Source organism: Cervus canadensis, chromosome 28, assembly GCF_019320065.1.
Source record: "Cervus canadensis isolate Bull #8, Minnesota chromosome 28, ASM1932006v1, whole genome shotgun sequence".
Taxonomy (NCBI): domain Eukaryota; kingdom Metazoa; phylum Chordata; class Mammalia; order Artiodactyla; family Cervidae; genus Cervus; species Cervus canadensis.
In genome coordinates this window covers 43444296-43464471 of record NC_057413.1, presented here as the reverse complement: position 1 = coordinate 43464471, position 20176 = coordinate 43444296, and the positions used below count along the sequence as shown (strand labels likewise).

The 20176-nt window shown below is 49.6% G+C and overlaps 1 protein-coding gene across 3 annotated transcripts in view; it reads left to right on the top strand.

Moving 5' to 3' along the window:
• The window catches only part of BTBD9 (BTB domain containing 9), a 402401-nt gene that overhangs the window by 372057 nt on the left and 10168 nt on the right, over positions 1–20176 (top strand). For all 3 annotated transcript variants that reach the window (XM_043450576.1, XM_043450578.1, XM_043450577.1), the window contains exon 10: positions 10499–10577. In XM_043450576.1, the coding sequence (XP_043306511.1) occupies positions 10499–10577 (79 nt within the window). The remainder of the gene's footprint in view (positions 1–10498; positions 10578–20176) is intronic.

The window sequence follows — 20176 nt, the reverse complement described above, 5'->3', positions numbered from 1 at the left end:
ACATTTAGAAGTTTCAACAGAGTTTAAATTTGCGAGGGAAACCATTAAACCTTGTAAGAAGGAAATGCCAGACCAAGAGGGTGCTTTGTAGACAGTTACTTGATTGACGAGGCCTCCTCTGTTTCTACACCACACAAAAGCTCTTGCCCAGATGCAGAGGTATGTGTGTGCACACGCATAGAAACAGACAGCAACGCCCACCACCAGTTGTGTACAAACATGAATAAAGAGGCAGGAGGAAACATGCGTTTTCTTTTTTTGTGCATGAGACTCAAAACCACTGCGTCTCTGGCACAGCTGCTTTGCAAGAGAGAGAGAGAGAGAGAGAAGCATTTGGCCCCAGAGTCTGTTTATGTGTTTGAGCCGAGGAAGCGATTTTTGTTGCGAGGAGTTCTAAGTGAGACAGACAGAGTCAGAGAATAAGAGAGAGAGAGATAATTATCTAAATTATGTTCGTGCTATTATCGAAGACGAATATAGTTAAAATGTAATTAAATATGACGGGCTAGCAGGATGTAAGGCAAGCTTTGGAATGCTAATCATCAATTACTGCGTCCCCTTAGGGGAATCAAGGAGAGCTGCATGGCAGAAAGAGGGAGCGGGGAGCTTGGGGATGGGGGCTGAGTGAGATGTGCATGAAAACAGCCCCCCTCATCTGTCTCCCCCACACTCTGGTTCAGACACTCCTCAGAGGTCCCAGGACACACACCTTTCTGTAGCTGCCACAGGGCTAGAAGCGTTCAGCTCAACTCTTAGGAGGAGCTGACAGGAAGGTCTCAAACTTCTCTTTGAGAGGAAACTTCTCTTAAAGGGGAAATTAGGCTCTGAGCAGGGATAATAAAGCCAAGACCGGCTTGGGTTAAAGCAGTAAATGTGAGTGCATTCACCAGAGAGGCCTAAGACCCACCTTGGCCAGGAAGTGTAAAATGCCCACCCTCCCACCCCCGCAGCGCACCCCTGGTCCAGAAGTCCCTGGGGCGGGAGGAGGCTAGGGGAAGGCTGCTCTGAACTGTCACTGGGACAGGTGACAGCCGTTGTTTTAGCAAACTGCTCCCCGCCAGACACCCCAGCCTGTGGAGGGGCTCCACCGCGGCTGAACACCAGCATGGCCTGAGGAGCACAGATGAGGCTCACGCAGGACCCACCCCCAGAGAGTTTTAACTGGTCTGGGGTGTGGCCTGGGAGGTGGAAGATTTCAAAGCCCCATGGGTTACCCCAGCGTGCAGCCAGGATTGAGAACCCATTGGTCTCGCTGGAACCTGACTTCTGTTAAGCTGGCCACAGAGGGCAGGCATCCAGCACTGGAGACCGAGTCAGCTGCCTGGTCTCTCCATGAGATCTGTGTTGAGGCCAAGAAGAGTACAGTGTAAGACAATACATAAATTTTTTTTTTTTTTCAACAGAAACGTAATATGTGTATCACTTCTTTTGTTAGAGTCCCCAAATAACTTGGAGGTTTTGGGATTCCTGTATAAGAGTTAGAAATTGAGTTCCCTCTATTTAACACTCCCTGAGCTGTATCTAAGGCTGGGGTAGAACGCAGGCCACCTCCTGGGCCAGGGGGTGGTGGGAGTGAGCAAGGAGGACCCGGCCAGGGCAGCCCCCGCCCCCCGCCCCTAGTGTGAGAGCAACACCCCAGGGCAGTGGCCCAGATTGTCACGTCCACCTCGGCTCCGGCCAGTGTTTTCTCCACATGACCCCAGGACGCCAGTTCATCTGGTTTTCAAGAGGAACCAGAAGTCGTTTTATTTTTTTAATAAAAAGTATCTATTTATTTGACTGCCCAGGGTCTTAGTTGAGGCATGTGGGATCTAGATCCCTGACCAGAGATTGAACCTGGCCCCCGCTGTGTTGGGAGTGTGGAGTCCTAGCCCCTGGGCCACTAGAGAAGTCTCCAGGATTTGTATTTTTGTGTGACATCTTCTAATTTTTAAATGGCAACTAGAGTTTTTAGAACTGCTCTGTAAACCAGCAAGTTACGTCTGTGAGCCTCCCCCCTGTGACCCAACCAGCCTGTGACTAAAGGGTCACTAGCCCCTGGGGGCTCCTGACAGGCTGTCTCCCTGCCCCTCAGGGCTTCAGTCGGTTAGACAGCCTTGGCGCCGTTCTTCCTAAGCCTGGCACATAGAGGGCTGTCGATAAATAGCTGCTGAATGGAGGGACAGACAGTGAATGGCACGAGCCCAGAATCCCCTGTAGGTCGGAGCAGCAAGTCGGCCATAAAATCTGGTTAAACGTCCTGCTAGACAAAAGCATGTACTCCCAGGTCACTGAGGCCTGCACCGAGGAGGGCTTCAGTGTAGCCTGGCGCCGGAGATCTGGGTGAGAGGGGGGCAGCAGGACGTGCCAGGCCGGGAGCCAAGGGGAGTGCTCCAGGGCCCGGTCTCAAGGGTTCCCACCTCGCCACGTCGTGGAAGACGTGCCCACCCTCACGTGCCCGGCCCATCTCCCTAACGGCGCGTCTTTAGATGTGGTTAAAGAGATGAGCGTGGTCCTTGGCTCATGGCAGCCAGGCGGCAGACTAAGAACGGCATGCTCGGGGGGAGGAGGGGTGGCAGGCCACTGTGGGGTCAGCTCGAGAGGCCCATCCCACCCGGCAGAGGTCTTCAGGCCCCGTTCGGCACCTGGAGGCTCACCCACACCTTCAGCGCCCACCCAGCTCTGTGCCCCGGGCTGGGAGGGGTGCCCCGCCACCGTGCATGTTCAGTTGGCAGGGGGCAACTTCAGTATTTCCTCCCTTTTCGAGAATCTTTTCTGAAGGTGTTTACGTTTGCCTTCTAACCCTGCTCAGGCAGGTTGTAAATAAAATGCTCCCCACATACCCTTCCCACTCCTCATCACCACAGTCTTCTCTCCTGTTCTTGGCTCTGCTCTTTTTTTTTTTTTAAACTTTTGAACCTTTAAATTTTTTATCAAAGATAAACATGTTCAGTTTTCAAAGTCAAGTAGGAGCACACGGCTTATAACAAAAGAGCAACAATCCCCTGCTTCACTCTTTTCCAGCACAGACCCTGTTCATTTTGAAAAACAATACGTTCAAAGAAAGTGTATTTAACACTATGGTTTAAAAATATAAAACTATAAACAGTGAAATGTCTCCTTCCCACCCACCTCTTCATCCAGAGGTGATAGTTTATGTGTAAACCTATAAAAATGTGAGTATTTTTCCCATTTTCTTTTAAATACAAATTTTTCTGTACCTTGGAGATCTCTCAGATTTCTCCCTCCCCGTCTCTCCTGCTGCACAGTCTCTGGTGGTAAGGTCAGCGATGCACCACAGTCTACTTAACCAGGCCCGAGTGATGAGCATTTAGGTCGGTTCTGTTCTGCGGGGCCAACAGTACTGCAGCGCCGGTTCTACGCCTGCCATGCTCCTGTGCTGGGAGCACGCCTAAGTTAAAGCTTCTGAAGAATCTCATGTGGTTCTGGTTCCCACACCTTCCTCCCCTACAGAAGCATTTAGATCTTCTGTTTCTCAGCAAGATGCTTTGCTTTCTCCTCCATTGTAGTGGCCACTGAGTGGCCTCTAACTTAGAAACATGCATCCTTCATATCTGGGAAAATTTCTTGTGTTATTTTTACATTTTGTAACTTGTGTCTTTTCTGCTCTTTTTTCTACGTTTTGTAACTTGTGTCTTTTCTGTTCTTTTTTCCTGAAACATTTGCTAATTGGAGAGGGAACCTTTTGGTTTGATCATCTCATTCTCATCCTTTTTCTTCTATTTTCTCTCTTTGTCATTTTGCTTGGTATTCTAGGAAATTTCCTTGACTTAAGTTTCTCTTTTGTTGAATTACTTATTTCAATTCATAATTTTAATTTGCAAAATTGTTTTCTTGTTTTCCAGGTATTTCTTTTTCACGTTATTTTCTTCTTATTTCAAGGGTGTGATAATGTTTTCTTTTACCTTTCTAGGGGGAATATAAGTTTTTTTCTGAAGTTTTACTCTGCTTTCTAAACTTTATATACTCTGAGTTATTTTTCTTTTCCATTTGTGTTTGGTCTCTTATCGTTCATGTTAGAGTCTTTGGTGATCTTTGGTTGTTTACGGTGAAGTGTTAGGCACTGAGAAAGCTGTCACAAAGCTTTTTCTGTGTGGGTGGGCTTGTGGACTTGATTCAGGGTTATCAGACAGGGCTCAGGCATTTCACTGGGAGACCCCTGTCTGCTCATTCCGATCTAGCCCTCTGGGCACCGTCAATTCCTTCTCATGGAAATGCTCTTCAGGTCCATCGTGTGGGTCTCAGCCCACTTGTAACCTCACCAAAAAACTTCTTTATCTAAAGCCATGGGCTCCTCTCCGTTTACCTACACTGCTTTTTTTTTTTTCTTCATAGCCCTTCTTTAACTCTTCTATTTCTTTATTTCTTTTATTTGTCTCTCTCTCTCCCCGACTAGAACCTAAGCTTCTTGAGGGCAGAGTTGAAAATAGGGCCTTCTAAAAAGAAAATAGGGCCTTCTTCATTAAGCTCTCAAGAAGTATTAACAGAAGGAAGAATGGAGGGACAGAGGGGAGCAAGGTAGGTCAGTATTTCTAGCTCTTTCCTCTTGGGCTGGTCAGTCTCAGGGATCCTTCAGTCCCCTGCCTGCAGGTTAAGTCTGAATCACGGTGGCCTGAAAGCCACGCGTGGGAAGGGGGCTGGAAGTCATGCCTCCTGGGGTGTTCACTCCTGTGTATTCCTTGCGCTCAGCCCCTGGAGGGCCCACCCTCTGCTGTGCCTGGCGTCCCAGTCTAGACCCGCTCTGTTAAAGGACTCCGGGGGAAACCGCCGTCTCCTGCTGAGGTGGAAAAGGGCTCATCTCCGCTGTGCAGGAAGAAGAAAAGGGGCCCACCTTTTCCTTTACCTGTTTTCCGCCAGCCCCCTGCCTGCCCCCACCTTCAGCAGTGGCTGGTGACTCGGGACGGGAGCCTTCCGGGGGCCTGCAGTGTGAATCCACTTGCTTTCTGGGTGTTTCTCTCTGGGGTGTTGGCAAGGAAAGATGGTGACATCTTTCGTGCTTTCTTTGTGCTTATTTGATGCTTGTGTGTGTGTATTAGAACACATATATGTGATATGAAACATACATGAAATTTCCTAACTGCTCTTTTAGTGAAGGGAGCAAAGGTTAACCCACGTATTCAATTTGCTGTGTTTAACTGCCAGTCTGGCCCTGGCCAAACACTCCTGGCCCTCTCCCCAGTGTCCACCAGTTCTGCTACAGAAAAATTCTGACATTTGCTTTCTCATTATAGCACAAGTGGCAAAATCACATAATTTTTCAGAGCTGAAAAGACCAGGCACCCTTGGCGTAGGATCTGCAGGATCCCCAGAGAAGACAGGACGAGGCTGAGGATGCAAAGGCAGTCTCGGCTGAGCCTTTTGGGCCTGTGTGGTGCCTAGAGCCGCCCTCACAAACCCCACTCTCACCACTGGCATCCTCCTCTCCCATCTGGCAGCTCCCTGTCCTCTGCTTGCTTTGGACAAAGACACAGCTGTCCAGAGACCCGGCACACCCCCCGGAGGAACTGACTCCACTTTCCCCCTAATTTTTATATTCCCAGTTTGGTTAATTTCACCTCTGGCTAATTCTTTCTCACATTAAACACAGACACCATTTTAATCCCTTCCTTCCTTCCTTTCTTTTTATTTCAAGAACTATTTAAAATGCAGAAAAGAATAAAAACTATTATAACATTCATTCACATACTCACCCCTGGGATTGACTGTAGTTAATATTTTTCACATACACTTTGTCTTTTTATTTTCATCAAAGAAATGAAACTTTGCAATTGGTGTTGAAGTGTCCTTTGTTCCCCATCAGCAGAGCCCACTCCTCACCCTCTCCTGAGAGACAGCTGCTCTCATGAATTCAGCATATCTCCTGCCCCAGAATAATCACAGCACACTTTACAAGCATCTACAGTTTTCGTGAATAACATGTGCAGAGCGACTATGAAGCCCCCTGTAAACCACACCATGGTCTGCAGAAGAGCCTTTCAGGATGGCAGTTCTTGACCCACTTTTTCACTCTTCTTGTTAACAGACTACCTACCATATTTCAGTGACAGCCCCAGGATTTTATATGCGTTGTAGTATTTAATCCTCATTCCTCAAGCAGCAGCTTTAAAGAGACTGTTTTAAATCACTTGTTTTTCTGGCTTGTTTAATTACTACTATGGCAACAACAACATTTTTTCCTTCCTTTTTTAAACTTCATATACATAATATTTCAGCCTCATTATGGGTTAAAGTGAGTTTTATGGGTGGGTCTTGGAACTCAATCAAAATGTATGGCTTTATTTCTCTGAAAAAACTGCTTCCAAACTTTAAACAGCCAATTACCAGGGAGGTTTTGGAACACCACCAGGTTATGAGTTGGGACCGTAGTACAGTTTGCGTTGTCCTCTGTTTATGGAAGGACCGCTGATCTCCCCAGAGAGATTGTAAACTTCATCAGGGCAGCACTCCATCTTCCATGTTTCCCATAACACCTAGCAGGTACCAGCCTCAAGAGTGCTTTCACCAAATACTTGCTTCATTCCTTCAAAGCCCAGCTACCTTGTCTGCCTCCAAGTAATGGGTATAATGGGTACTGATGGAGTGTGGTGGGAATCTCTGCAGTAGTCACTAAATCACCACCAGCAAACTCGGTGACTCATGGGGGTCCCTGGGAAACGGCGTGTCTTGTCCAGGTTTATTTGGCTGGCAGGTAATTACAGTAGTAATAACAATATCAGCTATTTCTCTTAGAACCTAGCATATGCCTGTACTGTTCTAGGTGTTTTACATTTGTTAATGTATTTAATCTTTACACACAAAAAAACTTAGATAGTTATGTTTATTATCCTCATTTTACAGAGAGGAGACTGAAGCCTAGAAAAGCTAAGTAGCTTGTCTGAGGTCACAGAGCTGGCTAAAAGTTCAAACCCAGGAGCCTGGCCCCACAGCCCATGCCGTCAGCCACTTTGCCACCCTCCCTGTGGTTCATGAAAGGCCGTGATTAAAGCCTGCTGTCTTGACTGTCACCCAGTGAGTCTCTCAACCGGAAATATTTTACATAATAATCCAGTGCTGGCATTTTCACTTGCTTCACATCACGTGATCTGTGTTAAAGGCTTGGATAGTAGGCAAGCTAGAACCTTTTTTCTGATATACATTCTACCAAACTAGTACAAAGAGTGCAGAAGTACAACTAATGTCTCTTGAAGTTCTTCCATCCAAACAACATTTTGGCAAACATGCTTGTAGACGTCTGTCTTAGAATACATATGTGCATAGATATTTACAATTTAACATAATTGGGACCACATTCTAGGTGCATTTTTGTGATGGAGGGTGAGGTATGATTTCCATCAGCACTGGACAAATGAGGAAACTACAGCTCAGCAAGGGGTTGTGATTTGTCCACTGCAGAGCTGGCAAGTGCCAGGGCTGGGACTTCACTCCTGTGTGCGTTTTTCTGTTTGGGGTAAGTGCTCAGAGCAAAGGCCGCACGTATTTTTTGACACTGGTAGTTCCTGTTCAGGCACGTCCTCCCAGCATCCAGCCTTGGCTCTGAGCTGAGTGGTGATGTTGCTCTGTTGTCTCTCTGGGAGTGTCGCCTCCTGCAGAGGAGATGCAGAGTCCTGGGCGAGCAGGAGTCTTCATGCAGCTCTCCGGCTCTGTAAGAGAGGCGCCGAGCTTCTGCAGAGGCTGGGCGGCCGTGGCGGTGCCTGGCTCTGTGAAGCAGGAGCCTCCTTGGGGCAGCGCCGTGGCTATGCATGTGGCTCCAACTTGACCAAGACCATCCCGCTGCCGCCTCCTCACTCCCCGCTGGGCACACGGAGAGCAGTTTCAAAGATATTCGGAGGAAATGGAAGCCGATACTTGGGAGGGAGAGATGCTCGTTACCTCATCCTGACTGGCTTCCCTTCCTGCTCGTGCTTTGGTCTTAGGGTTGTCATCCAGTTTGCTGAAGATGAAATCATCTGTTCACCTCTCGGGCTGTGTTAGTGAAAATGAACTCTAATATGATTAGATATTAATGCGGTGCAATGGAGGATTGGTATTAAATTGAGGCCTTCTGATCTTGTTACTCCAGCATGCTCCCTCCTGCTCAGGCTGCCGCCCTGCCAGCCCTGCTCCCCCCGCAGAGGGTGGTGGGGCCAGGGCATGAGCCCCTAGGAGGCTGGACGGGAGATGGAGCCAAGGGGGCGACTGTGGGGAAACGAGTGGGGTTCAGGCCCAGCTCCTCCCAGGACTCCCCACAGTGAGCCCTCACTCCCTTCAGGTCCTTGGCCTCCACCCCACACAGTAGGGCAGGGTGGGGGTGGGGTCGTCCAGGGGGCAGGGGCACGATGCCAGGCCTGTCTGCACTCTCAGAGCCCTGAGCATGTTGATGAGGACCGTGAGCTTACGAGAGCCAGGTTTTACCTTCCTGTCCAGAAGCACTGGACAGTTTTTTTTGGATAAGCACAGGACTAGAAAGCTAAGAAGAAAAGAGTCTGCTCTGTCTCCTCCACTCCCAGCCCCGTCTCCATCGCAGTCCTTTTTGTGAAACTGGCTGCACCTAATATCAGAGCTATGGTTTTTCCAGTAGTCATGTATGGATGTGAGAGCTGGACTATAAAGAAAGCTGAGCGCCAAAGAATTGATGCTTTTGAACTATGGTGTTAGAGAAGACTCTTGAGAGGCCCTTGGACAGCAAGGTGATCAAACCAGTCAATCCTAAAGGAAATCAGTCCTGAATATTCATTGGAAGGACTGATGCTGAAGCTCCAATACTTTGGCCACTTGATGTGAAGAACTGACTCATTGAAAAAGACCATGATGCTGGGAAAGACTGAAGGCAGGAGGAGAAGACGGAGGACGAGACGGTTGAATGGCATCACCGACTCAATGGACATGAGTTTGAGCAAGCTCTGGGAGTCAGCGATGGACAGGGAAGCCTGGCGTGCTGCAGCCCATGGCGTCGCAAAGAGTCAGCCATGACTGAGTAACTGAAGTGAATAGTTGTCTCTGGCTGAGTCACTTGCCCTGGCTCTGTTTCCCTTTCCTGGAGTGGTGGTCTGAGAAGTGCAGTGGACCAGCTCTGGTGTGTGCTGTCATTGCCGTTGGCAGTGGGATGGGGTTCTGATGCCTGGGCGACGTGAACCCCTGGCTTCCCCGACCTGCTGGAGGAAGAACGCACCTCTGTGCTCAGCCCCCGTGCTTAGGGCAGAAATGACCCCGAGGCCTGTCGGAGCCCAGGTCCAGTGTTAAAGCCCCATGGGGCCTTCCTCACAGGCCCACCCTGGCCCTTGGGCTTTCCAAGGGAGTTGTGTGGGTCTGGGAACAAAACACTGAGAAAATGGGCCAGGAGTGCAGGCCCTGGGGATGGTCAGATGGCATCACCTTCATGTATGAATAGCCTTTCTACAGACAGAGTGATTTTTCTTATGCTGTTTCCAGAAAACTGCTTCCAGAGGCACAGACTTTGTGCATAGGATGGAAACGACATTTTAATGACCTCAAGGGGCCTGGTGTCCAGGCAGCAGTGAATCAGCCTCTGTGGGCGGCTCATGGTGAGAGAGAAGATGGAACACCTGAAAGCAAAGGGGGAAAAACAAGCCCCAAATACGTGTATTTTCTTTGGTAGCATTACTTGGTAATTAGACAATTACAGGAAACAGCGTCCCTGCAGCTGGCGGCTCCGCCATGTGTGCAGAGGAGGGCTGCGGCAGCCGCGAGCACCTCGCGCTGATTATGAAAGCAGGAGCGGAGTTTGCAGCCGTGGGTGCTGAGAGCCTCATGCCTTCCTGCGAGCCGGGAGCGGTGAACTGGGAGCAGACCAGTTCCTCTCGGGGGAGACTGGGGCCTGCTCCACCGGCCCAGCCCCTGCCCATCTGTGAGGAGGGGCGTTTAAAATCCTGGGGCTGCTTTTGAGCCCACCCATCCAAAGACTAAACTGTTTGGGGGATGCATTGGGAAGCAGAAAAAGAGGGCTGAAGGGAGGCCAGTGGAGAAACTTGCCTTTTCTTCCCCAGGTACCGCCACCACTTGCATGGGGTGGGGGGTGAGACATGGGAGCCCAGGGCTCGCACGGCAGTGAATGCCCCCCTCCCGACCTGCAGTGCTGGGCCCAGCTGCCCTGCCGTTGCCCTGCCTGCCCGGCTTCAGCTCCTCCTCCAGAACCCTCCCGGGAAGTCACTGTGCCCGCCGCGTGCGGCCATTCAGCCCACAGCCCTCTGAGGGCAGCCCCATCATGGCCCTGTTACTTCATGAACCCCGCCCACCTTGACCCCCACCCACCCAGCCCCCGTGTGGCCACGCTCTTGTCACCACCTGCACGGGTCTGCATCTCATGCTTGCTTATGTGGAGCCTTCACAGAAGGGCAGGCACCTCCTCTGCCGAGATTGTGGGGGCACCGTGCGCTCCTGTCCCTGCTCCACAGTGGGTGGAGACCCCCACCCCCTCCACATCCTGGGCTCCGCTGGGCCCGTGCCGTCAGCAGGATCACAGGACTGTGTAACCAAGCAGTGCTTATGTTTCTCCTCACAGGTCCTGGCAGTCAGTAACTTTTGAAAGACGTCCAGCATCCTTCATCCGAATCGTTGGAACACACAACACAGCAAACGAGGTAAGGGTCCCCTTTGGTGAAAGACACAGTGGTACTTCCTGCTATCTGGGTGATACCTCGTCCCAAGTGAACTGGAGCTGTTGGTTCCGCCCATCAGTGGCCTGTTATTCAGACAGCTTGCTCGGTGCAGGAAGGAGGGGCCCTGCTCTCTCACAGGGGAGCTGTTGTTACCATTTCTAGGTGTCTGTTCACCACAAGTGGCAGCCAGCCCCTGCAGCTTCACTTCCTCCCCTGTGCAGAGACCTGGAGAGTCCTCTCCCCTCCCAGATGCCAGCTCTCTCAGGGTTCCTGGGCCCCTATGTGTGGTGTGTGAGGAACCCCAACTCCACGGGGCGGCCGAGATGCACAGTTGCAGGTTTTCTCTGTCCGTCTACCCAGTCCTGCGCCGGCCTGCACATGATGTTCCCGGGTCAGCCTCTTCCTCCCTGGCCCGTTCCTCGCCTGGGCCCTGGCATTGTTTCTGGGGCAGCAGCTGTTCTTTTGGGCCACACCGTCTGGGTGTCCCTTCACCTGTGGAATTCATGAGGAAAGAGTGGATAGGTTATTCTCTCGAGTTTGGGCTCCCGAGGCCAGGGTGGCCGGCAGGTGAGGTTCCTGGGCCTCAAACGTGCTGTCTTCTCTGGCTGGAAATGGCTCTGGAGGACGCAGTGGGTTCCTTCAGATGAGAGGGGTGGGCAGTGCCTGCAATGCCTTGAGAACCCGAGGGAGGGCGCTGTGAGCTTCAGCACAGGACCCGAGTGCAAACCAGGACCGTGCCAGACCCGCTGGGACTGCCTCCCCCAACAGCGTGCATCCCCCTGGGCCCCAGGAGCCACCTCCGGGCCCACTCACACCATTAAAGGTGAGAAGAACGTCTGTTTCCATTTTGAGTGCAAAATAATCCATCTGTAAGTTAATTGCTTAGCCTCTGTTCCTCAGGTGTGCATAGAGTAAGCGCTGGCAGTGAGGCGTTGGAGTTGGCAGGTGGCCATGCCACGGGTCTGTCTGCTCATCACACTTGCTTTTACACAGTCAGATGTGCTTAGCGCACACCCTGAAGGCCTGACCGCTGGTTAAAGACCACAGTAAGGTTGAAGCTCAAGAGGTAAATGAAAGGCATAAAAATAGTAACCATCCTGCAGTTTCACCCCTGTGTAAACTTTGTCAGGTCACTACAGGACCAGTGTCCTGGGCGTGGAGCTCCACACCGGAAGGGGCTCTGTGCTTTGGGTTTAATGCTCTCCAGCATCCTCTTGAAATTCTTAGTAATCTTACCTTTGGATTTTCTTTTTACGGGAAGAGCACCCACCAGGGGCTCCCCGCAGGCCAGCCTCCGCCCCTCCTCCCTCCCTAGGACGGGTTCTCGGCCACCCACCCTGACCCCTGGTGCCTGGGCCTGCGCGCCCTCCTCAGCCTGCCCTGGGACCACTGCCACTCCCAGTGGGACCCCCACACGTTTGTGAGGAGAGTCAGGATCTGGTGTGGGTCCCCGTGCGAGTCACAAGATGGGGCCCTGGGTGCCCTGAGGGTCTGCCCTGACCTGACGCTGTCCCCCGAGCTGGAGCAAGCACAGCATCAAATAGCAGGTGGAAACCCTGGGGCACGTCAGGAGAGACCTGGGAGAAAAGGAGAAGCTTTTTCTCTGCCTTTTGAAGGAGAGCCCCACACGTTACACAGTGGGCCCTGGAGCATGCATTATTTGTCAGATGAGAGTTCTCCAGGGCACATCAAGGTGCTTCTGGTTCTTTGAAAAGCATTTTAAGCAGTGAAAATATTGTGATAACATATATTCATTTTGCCTTTGTATTTATTTAGAATAAAAATGATACACGCCCACAATATATTTCTTGCAGAGAAGAGCTTATAAACAGAAGCCTGAAACTTTTGCTTACCTTTTTATTTCAAAACAAACCTGAAAATTATAAAATAAAGAAAGCCATTGATAGTTTTTAAAGCACAAAATTAAAGAATTCTAAACATCAGGTCATAAAGATACTTTCTTCTTTGAAGATGTAACAGAAGTATAAATTTGAATCTGTATTTTATTTTATTTTTTTTTTGAATCTGTATTTTAATAGATACTTGAGCCCCAAACAAAATATCATAGTTTTAAAATTTTACCAATAATTCTCAATTTTTCTAACCACTTAAATTACATGTATATTACTAAATTAGAAAACCATTTGAACGTATCTTTACTTAATAGTATATGAAGCTAAAATTAAATATTTTTGTTTGCAATCCCTTGTTTCTTATATAGTGCATTTTTTAAAAGGTCATTTTGTTTTCTTTAGTTCCTGAATGGGACTTTGTAGTTGTCATTTAACAGTAGAAGGAATTCTTAAGTCAGAGAAGGCTGAGAAGCACTGGGGCAAGTCAGGTCAGGGTCTTCTTCCAGGTCTTGACCCCACGGCCCTCACCTCTGTGACCAGAGGGATAATTTCCCCTTACAGAACTCAAAAGGTGGCATGCCAGATCCCCTCTCCCTGATGAGTTTACAAAAATATCTGCAAGGAGCCCCAGCCACTTAGGACCCGCCAGTTTGGAGACTGGGGTCCCCAGTTTGAATGGGTTGACTTAGGTCACTAATTAACTGGTGACCCCATCATGTATCTGGCTGATGAGCGACTTGCTCAGCTGCTTTATCGAGTGAGTTATTGATCAGGAAGAAAACCTCAGTGTGGTGTTGCCAACCTGGGAACATCTCAAATCATAAAATAAACAGTGACCAGGATCATAAGGCAAGATCCATAAACTGTGTCATTCTCAGAGCAAACAAAAAGGCACAAGAGTTGATTTCACGGAGCATCGGGAATGTTACGCCGCCTCAAAGAGAGCGTTCTTTATTGCAGCATGCTGATTCTGGGCGTCATATCCCCCTTCTTGGAGATGGGCAGGAAGGTGTGCAGAGTCAGAGGAGTGAGGGAAGCAGGGTGACTGGGGTGGGTCGGTCAGGACTCCTGGGGGGACTGTGATGGCACAGCCAGCAGGGAAAGCAGGCAGGGGTCCAGGACAAGCCTGGTCCGGAGTCCCATGGAGCCAGAACCACGCCATGAGAAGACAGGGGTCAGGGCGCCTCTTCCTTACAGTGGAGGATGGGGTGGAAGGCAGGCCAGGATTCTTCAGTCTGTCCTGGCTTATCTGCCAAGGGGCATCAGTAGCCTTCACTGACTCAGAGCCAGGACCTGTCTTTCTTTAGATAGTGAATGTTACCAGCCCACAGACTGTGTGAATTTCAAGAAGTGTAGATGGAGTTGGTTTCCATCATGAGAGGTAAGACGGTGTATGCAGACAGGAAAAGAAGCATGCCAGTTCTCCCAGGTAAGACCGTTTGTTGCAGGCGCTGCCCCGTGCGGAGAGGGTGTCGGAGCAGAGCCAGGCGGGGAGGTGCGGCCTGGCACCCCTGTGCATTGAAGAGCATTCGGCAGGAGGGCAGGCTGTCCAGGCAGAAGGTGGGAAGGTGGCGGGTGTACGTGGCTGTAGCTGCTGGCAACTCCAGGGCTGTGGCAACAGGAAGGGTCCAGAGCTAAAATCCTTGGGGATTTCTTGCGCAACATGGCCACGTGTCTGTGTTGCTCTAGTCAGCCCGGCCTCCCCGCACCATGCTCGACATCTGGCCGCAGGCTGATCTGCACCCCCAACCCCGACCCCTCCACCAGGGCCAGCTCTCGGGTGACGGCAGCCAGGCAGGCTGAGGGCGTTCAGATTTCTTGATCACCTGTCCGGACACGCTTCTGATTTCCTCGGCATTTCATGCCTCTCCTTCGGGAAGCGCGTGTCTGCTGCTGGCATCTGTCTCTCATCTTCCTTTGTGAGCACCAGGCAATGAATTCATTTAATTTTTTAGCTACATTTACGACTTCTGTCAATAAATTCCCTTAATGTTTACCTTTCGAAGAGTGCCACTTGGCTCCGGTGACCTCTTGCTCCTTGTCTGCTCAGCGTTTCCTTGTCGTGTCTCAACGTCTCAGAACGTTTTCCTTTCATTGCCCACCAGGGAGCTTGTCATCCTGCCCCTCCTTGGCTCTGCCCCTGGACATGCCCCTCCCTCTGCTACTCGGAGGCGGCTTTCCCATCCTCGTCTCACGCTCAGCACTAGACGGCAGGCACGTGTGGGTTTGTCTGTCAGCGAGTCCCTCCCCCCGAGACCCGCTGTCCTTCAGTTATTTTCATTCATCTGAGTCTCCCTGGTGCCTAGAGCCGAAATGGTCTTCTGGCTTTTCCCCCACCACTTCCTACTGGTCTCATCGCCAGAGCAGCTGCGTGGTCCTTCCAGCCCCCCTGCCTCGACTGCTGCCTGACTCTGAGCTGCTTGGGAGGCAGACGGGCTCTCCCGCCTGCAGGAGGTTAGAAACGGCCTTGTGGACAGGACCACAGACATCCTGGCGGATCTGAAGTTTCCTCTCGTACCCAGGCAGCAGCCGTGCTGGTTCTGACGCGGCATCTCTCACACACCTTTCGTTCGCATTCCCCTGGTTACCAGAGAAGAGCAGCAGAGGCACACCGCTTCGTCCTTAAGGAGGCTGTCAGTCTGTCAGCCTGTTTCTTCTTGTGCCTGTTTCGCTTATGCCCGTTTCTTATTTTGGCTTTGATGAAGCCTGGTTGGGGAGCAGGTTGTGGAGTGATTTTTCAGGAGGTAGAGACTTCAGGGGCACAAGCAACCCCACGAGCTAGAAAGGATTTGTAGGAAAAGCTTCCTTCCTACAATATGGAACAACCAAGTTCCTGCTCACAAGAACCCACGGGAAAGAAAGCCTTTGTCGAGTCAGTAACAGAGTGAGGACGGGGTGGACAGTCTGTAGGCAGCTCTCAGGGCTCTAGTTGTGTGTTGAATTTATGTAGCTGAGGAAAGAGGCCGTGTGGTGTTTTTTTGTCTTATGTCCCGGCCCTAACTTGGGCCCGGCATGTGTGCGAACAGAGTACCTCCTTCCTGAGTGAGCGGATGAATCATTCAGTGCGTCCGTCCATCGCTCCCTCTCCCCGTCAGGCAGCCAAATAAAGGAAAAGGTTCAGTGAAACAACTTCTCATCCCCGCGGTCCATGGGGGTGAACATCACAGCGTGTCCAAAGATAGAGCCAGCACCGAAGAATCCGTGTAGTGGGATTACATTTGTACAAACGTCAGAAACAGGCAAAACTAAGCTATGACATCTAAGGTTGTGCACACAGAAAAGAAGTGATTATTATTAAAGGCAGGCTGTGGTTTTAATAGCAGGGCAGGGGCTCAGACCAGGAAGGGACCATACGGTGCCAGCAGTGTTTCTGGTTCTTGACCTGCGTGTGGTTTACATGGCTGGAGTTCACTTTATAGTTATTCAACAAGCTGTACATTTGTATTTTATGCACCTTTTAGTGCATAGTTTTCATAATAAAAAACATTCTAAGCAAAAGGGATAAATTGATGAGGAAACCAAAGCTGAGCAATGTTAAGTGATTTATAAGAGTTTGAATTACAAGCAGTTTGACTCTTAACATCCAGGGTGCTCTATCTCCCAAAAAGGCATAATGTTGGGTTGGCCAAAAAAGTTCATTTGGCTTCCCCATGACTCTAGTAGTGCTTATTTGTCTTTAACTTGATTCGAAACAGTTTGGTTAGATAGTATTGTGACAGCTGTCATATCAGCGTGAATTTTAAAAAGTTTATCAAAATTATATAAGCATTTTAATATTGAAGATGGAAGAAAAAAGCAACATTTTTGGCATATTATGCTCTATTATTTCAAGAAAGGTAAAAAGACAACTGAAACATGAGGAAGGATTTGTGCACTGTATGGAGACAGTGCTGTGACAGATCGAATGTGTCAGACGTGGTTTGTGAAGTTTCATGCTGGAGATTTCTTGCTGGACGATGCTCCACGGTCAAGTAGACCAGTTGAAGTTGATAGCAATCAAATTGAGACATTAATTGAGAACAATCAATGTTATACCACGAGAGATAGCTGGCATACTCAAAATATTCAAATCAAGCGTTGAAAATCACTTGCACCAGCTTGGTTATGTTCCTCGCTTTGATGTTTGGGTTCTACATAAGTTAAGTGAAAAAAACTGTCTTGACCTTATTTAATGAAAACATTTCGTTTTTAAAACAAATTGTGACAGGCGATGAAAAGTAGATACTGTACAATAATGTGGAACAGAAGAGCTTGTGGGGCAAATGAAATGAACCACCAGCAGCCAAAGGCCGGTCTTCATCCAAAGAAGGTGAAGTTATGTATATGTTGGGATTGGAAGGGAGTCCTCTGTTACAAGCTCCTTCCAGAAAAGGAGCTCATAATTAATTCCAACAAATACTGGTCCCAGTTAGACCAACTGAAACCAGCATTCGATGAAAGGCATCCAGAATTAGTCAATAGGAAACACGTTATCTTCCATTAGGACAATGCAGACCACAAGTTTCTTTGATGAACAAGCAAAAACTCACCATTGACTGGGGCGTCCTTGGCTGGGACATCCACTGTACATTCCAGATTTCTCTTTATTTTGGCCTTTATAAAATTATTTTAATGGAAAAAGTTTCAGTTCCCTAGAAGACTGTAAAAGATACCTGGAACAGTTCTCTGCTCAAAAAGATTAAAAGTTTTGGGAAGGTGGAATTATGAAGTTGCCTAAAAAATGGCAGAAGGTAGTGGAACAAAGCAGTGAACATGTTGTTCACTGAAGTTCTTGGTGAAAATGCAAAATGTCTTGTATCTTTACATAAAAACCTGAAGGAACATTCTGGCTAACCCAATAAATAGTAAAGCCGCAGAAAAGAGCCCAGCTCTGCCCTGGCTAGGCCATCAGGTTAGATGTTGGGGAGCAGGTGGTTCCTGTGGGCAGGCTTTGTGCACCAGCCTGCGCTCAAACCAGGAGAGAAACCCAGGCAAGGGCCCTTCCCTAGAGTGGCTATAGCTTCACCACCGGACAGAAATCAGCCCACAGGAAGAGCACCTGAACCTGGGGTGGGGGCGGGGGGATGATGTGAAGCGCAGGAGCCTGAGTGAGGCTGCAGTGAGCCGAGGCAGTGGCGGCAGGTGGGCACGGCCCTTTGGATGGGTTTTCTCATCTGAAGAGCGGATCACGTGATCCCGGCCCTGGATGGACAGACAGGGCTGAGGCTGTGCAGTGGAGGCTTTGGGAGGGTGGAGGGTGCAAATTCCTCCCGGCTCCCGGGAACCGGCTGCAGAAGGGTCCCTGCCGACACCAGCAGGGTGGAGAGTCTGTAAGTGGCTGCTTGAGCTGCCCTCCAGGACCAGTCAGCGCCGAGCCTGGAGTGAGGCAGAATTTATTTACAGGCTCTGTCGGGCCCGTGAGTGGCTGTGGGCTCCCAGTGCCATCCTTGTTCCCATAGCAACATGTGGCTCTAGTGAAGAAAAAAACAAAAAGAAGGAAACAGATTCTAGTTTTGTTTTTTGTTGTTTTTTTTAAAAAAAAGGCTCCCTCCTGGCCTGGTGACAGTTCAGTTCAGTTGCTCAGTGGTGTCCGACTCTTTGTGACCCCATGAAGTGCAGCACGCCAGGCTTCCCTGTCCATCATGAACTCCCGGAGCTTGCTCAAACTCAAGTCCATGGAGTCAGTGATGCCGTTGACAATGGTGACAACTATTTCCCAGGCCCTGCCCCCCGGTTCTGGTCACTCCCTTGAGGATTCCCTCCAGGTGGCATTCGCCAAAGGATGTCATCTGAGAAACAGCCTCAATGCACAGGGCAGGGAGGTGGGGGATGAGCCCAGGAGGAGAGAGAAGTAGGAAGGAAGGAAGGGGGGGCTTTGCCCAGTGTGGACCAGGAGCCCTCAGCCTTGGTGCCAGCCTTGCCCCCAGCCAGCTTTGTCACCTCTCCTCCCAGGCTCTCAGGACACTCGTCTTTAAAATAAGGAGAGTGGACTAGATCTTAAAGGTTCCTTCCCAGTGAGACAGAAAAATATTTAATTTATAGTACAATTATACAAGACCTTTTATAGACGTCTTTATATTTAAATGTCTTTTAGGAAAGATTTTATTGGGAAAACAAGGGGAAAGTGACACAGCAGTGAGCACGTCATTGTTCCAAACATCCCACAAGCCTTATGGCTGTTGTAATGGAGCAGTTCTGCACCAAACAGCCGGCCTGGGAGGGGTGCCCACAGCACCTGAGCAGGTGGGGCCTGGGGGCCACTGGGCAGCGAGATGGATGGAGACGCCAGCTCGTGAGGATGATGTCCAGCCATGTCTTGCTGCGGAGCCAGTGGTGAGGAGTCAGGCCTGAGATCTTCATGCAGTCAGAGCTCTTCAAGACAAAGCAGACACATCTGGATGAAGTGAACAACTGTCTGTGGCGGTGGGGCCACTAGAGCAGCCTCTAGGGGAGAGCGGAGGGCCCCAGTAAGGCCGAGTCTGCCAGTTCCCCCTGGGAACTAGAACATTTCTCCTTTTTTGCCTCAGTTTTCCAGATTAATTAAGAGAAAGAATCTCTCTCCCAGGAGCTCTGGAGTACGCATACAGGAAAATCAGAGGTCAGGGATTCCAGGGCTGCCAGAGGTGACATGTTCTGGAAAGGCTTTTCTCCAGAACCTTCCAGGCAGTGGAGTTCCAGATATTTGTGAGTGCCCGGGCTTATGGGAAGATGGCAAAGTGACATTGGAAAGTTAAAAAAAGCCATTGCCACATAGAAGCAGTGTCATCAAGAAGCTTACTCTCTTACCTAGTAGGAATAAATACTCATGCAAAACTTTGGGGTATCCTATCACCCCAAAGCAATGCTGAAAAGTTGTTGCTCACAACCTGGAAATATCTTGCTGTGAAATGGGTTCCTTAACTGAAAACTGTGTTTTGGGCTGTTCAGATGTACATACATGATACTCTGATTTTAAAGTGCCATGTTTTATTGGAAATACTTGGTCTTCATTTTTAAAGGAACAAAGGTAAAACATCTCTATACAGTCTAGACAGACTTGGAACTTCTGTTCCTGAGACAGGTGTAAGAAGACGTAATTGTCAGCATCTTCAAGCTCAGTAGGGTTTGCTGAGCACTGAGTGTGTGCCATGCTGCCACACACACGTTGCAAGAGGAGAGAGGAAGTCTTCAGGGTGTGTAATTCAGAAGCCACATCTCTCTGTCTGACTTATGGGCAGATATCATTGAGAGGTAGGTATCTATTTATAAAGATATGTCACCTCGTAAATGTAAGTTGAAAGCTTGGCTCAGAAATCCTATTTGTATTGGTTGGTATGAAAGAAGTCTGTGAAAATTACTCAAGAGAAACCTGAAAAGCAAGGTAGAGTCATTGATCAACATTTATTAAATTTTCCTGATTTCTGCTACAGTCCACAAGTGGACTCATAGGCCAACTTGGGAAAATTAACAGAGGCCTCTCTCTCTGCTTTTAAAAACCTTGGGGACCTCCCCAGGGGAAGAGTGGAGAATCCCCCTGCCAGTTTAGGGGACGGAGGTTCAGTCCCTGGTCCAGGAAGATTCCACATGCCGCAGAGCAACCAAGCACATGTGCCACAGCTGCTGAGCCTGCACCCGGCGCCCGTGCCCCCCAGTGAGAGGGGCCACCAGCCGCAGTGAGGAGCCCTGCCCGCCGCAACTTCGGAAAGTCCGCACACAGCACCAAAGACTCGGCACAGCCAGATAAATAATAAAATTTTTAAAAAATGTCAG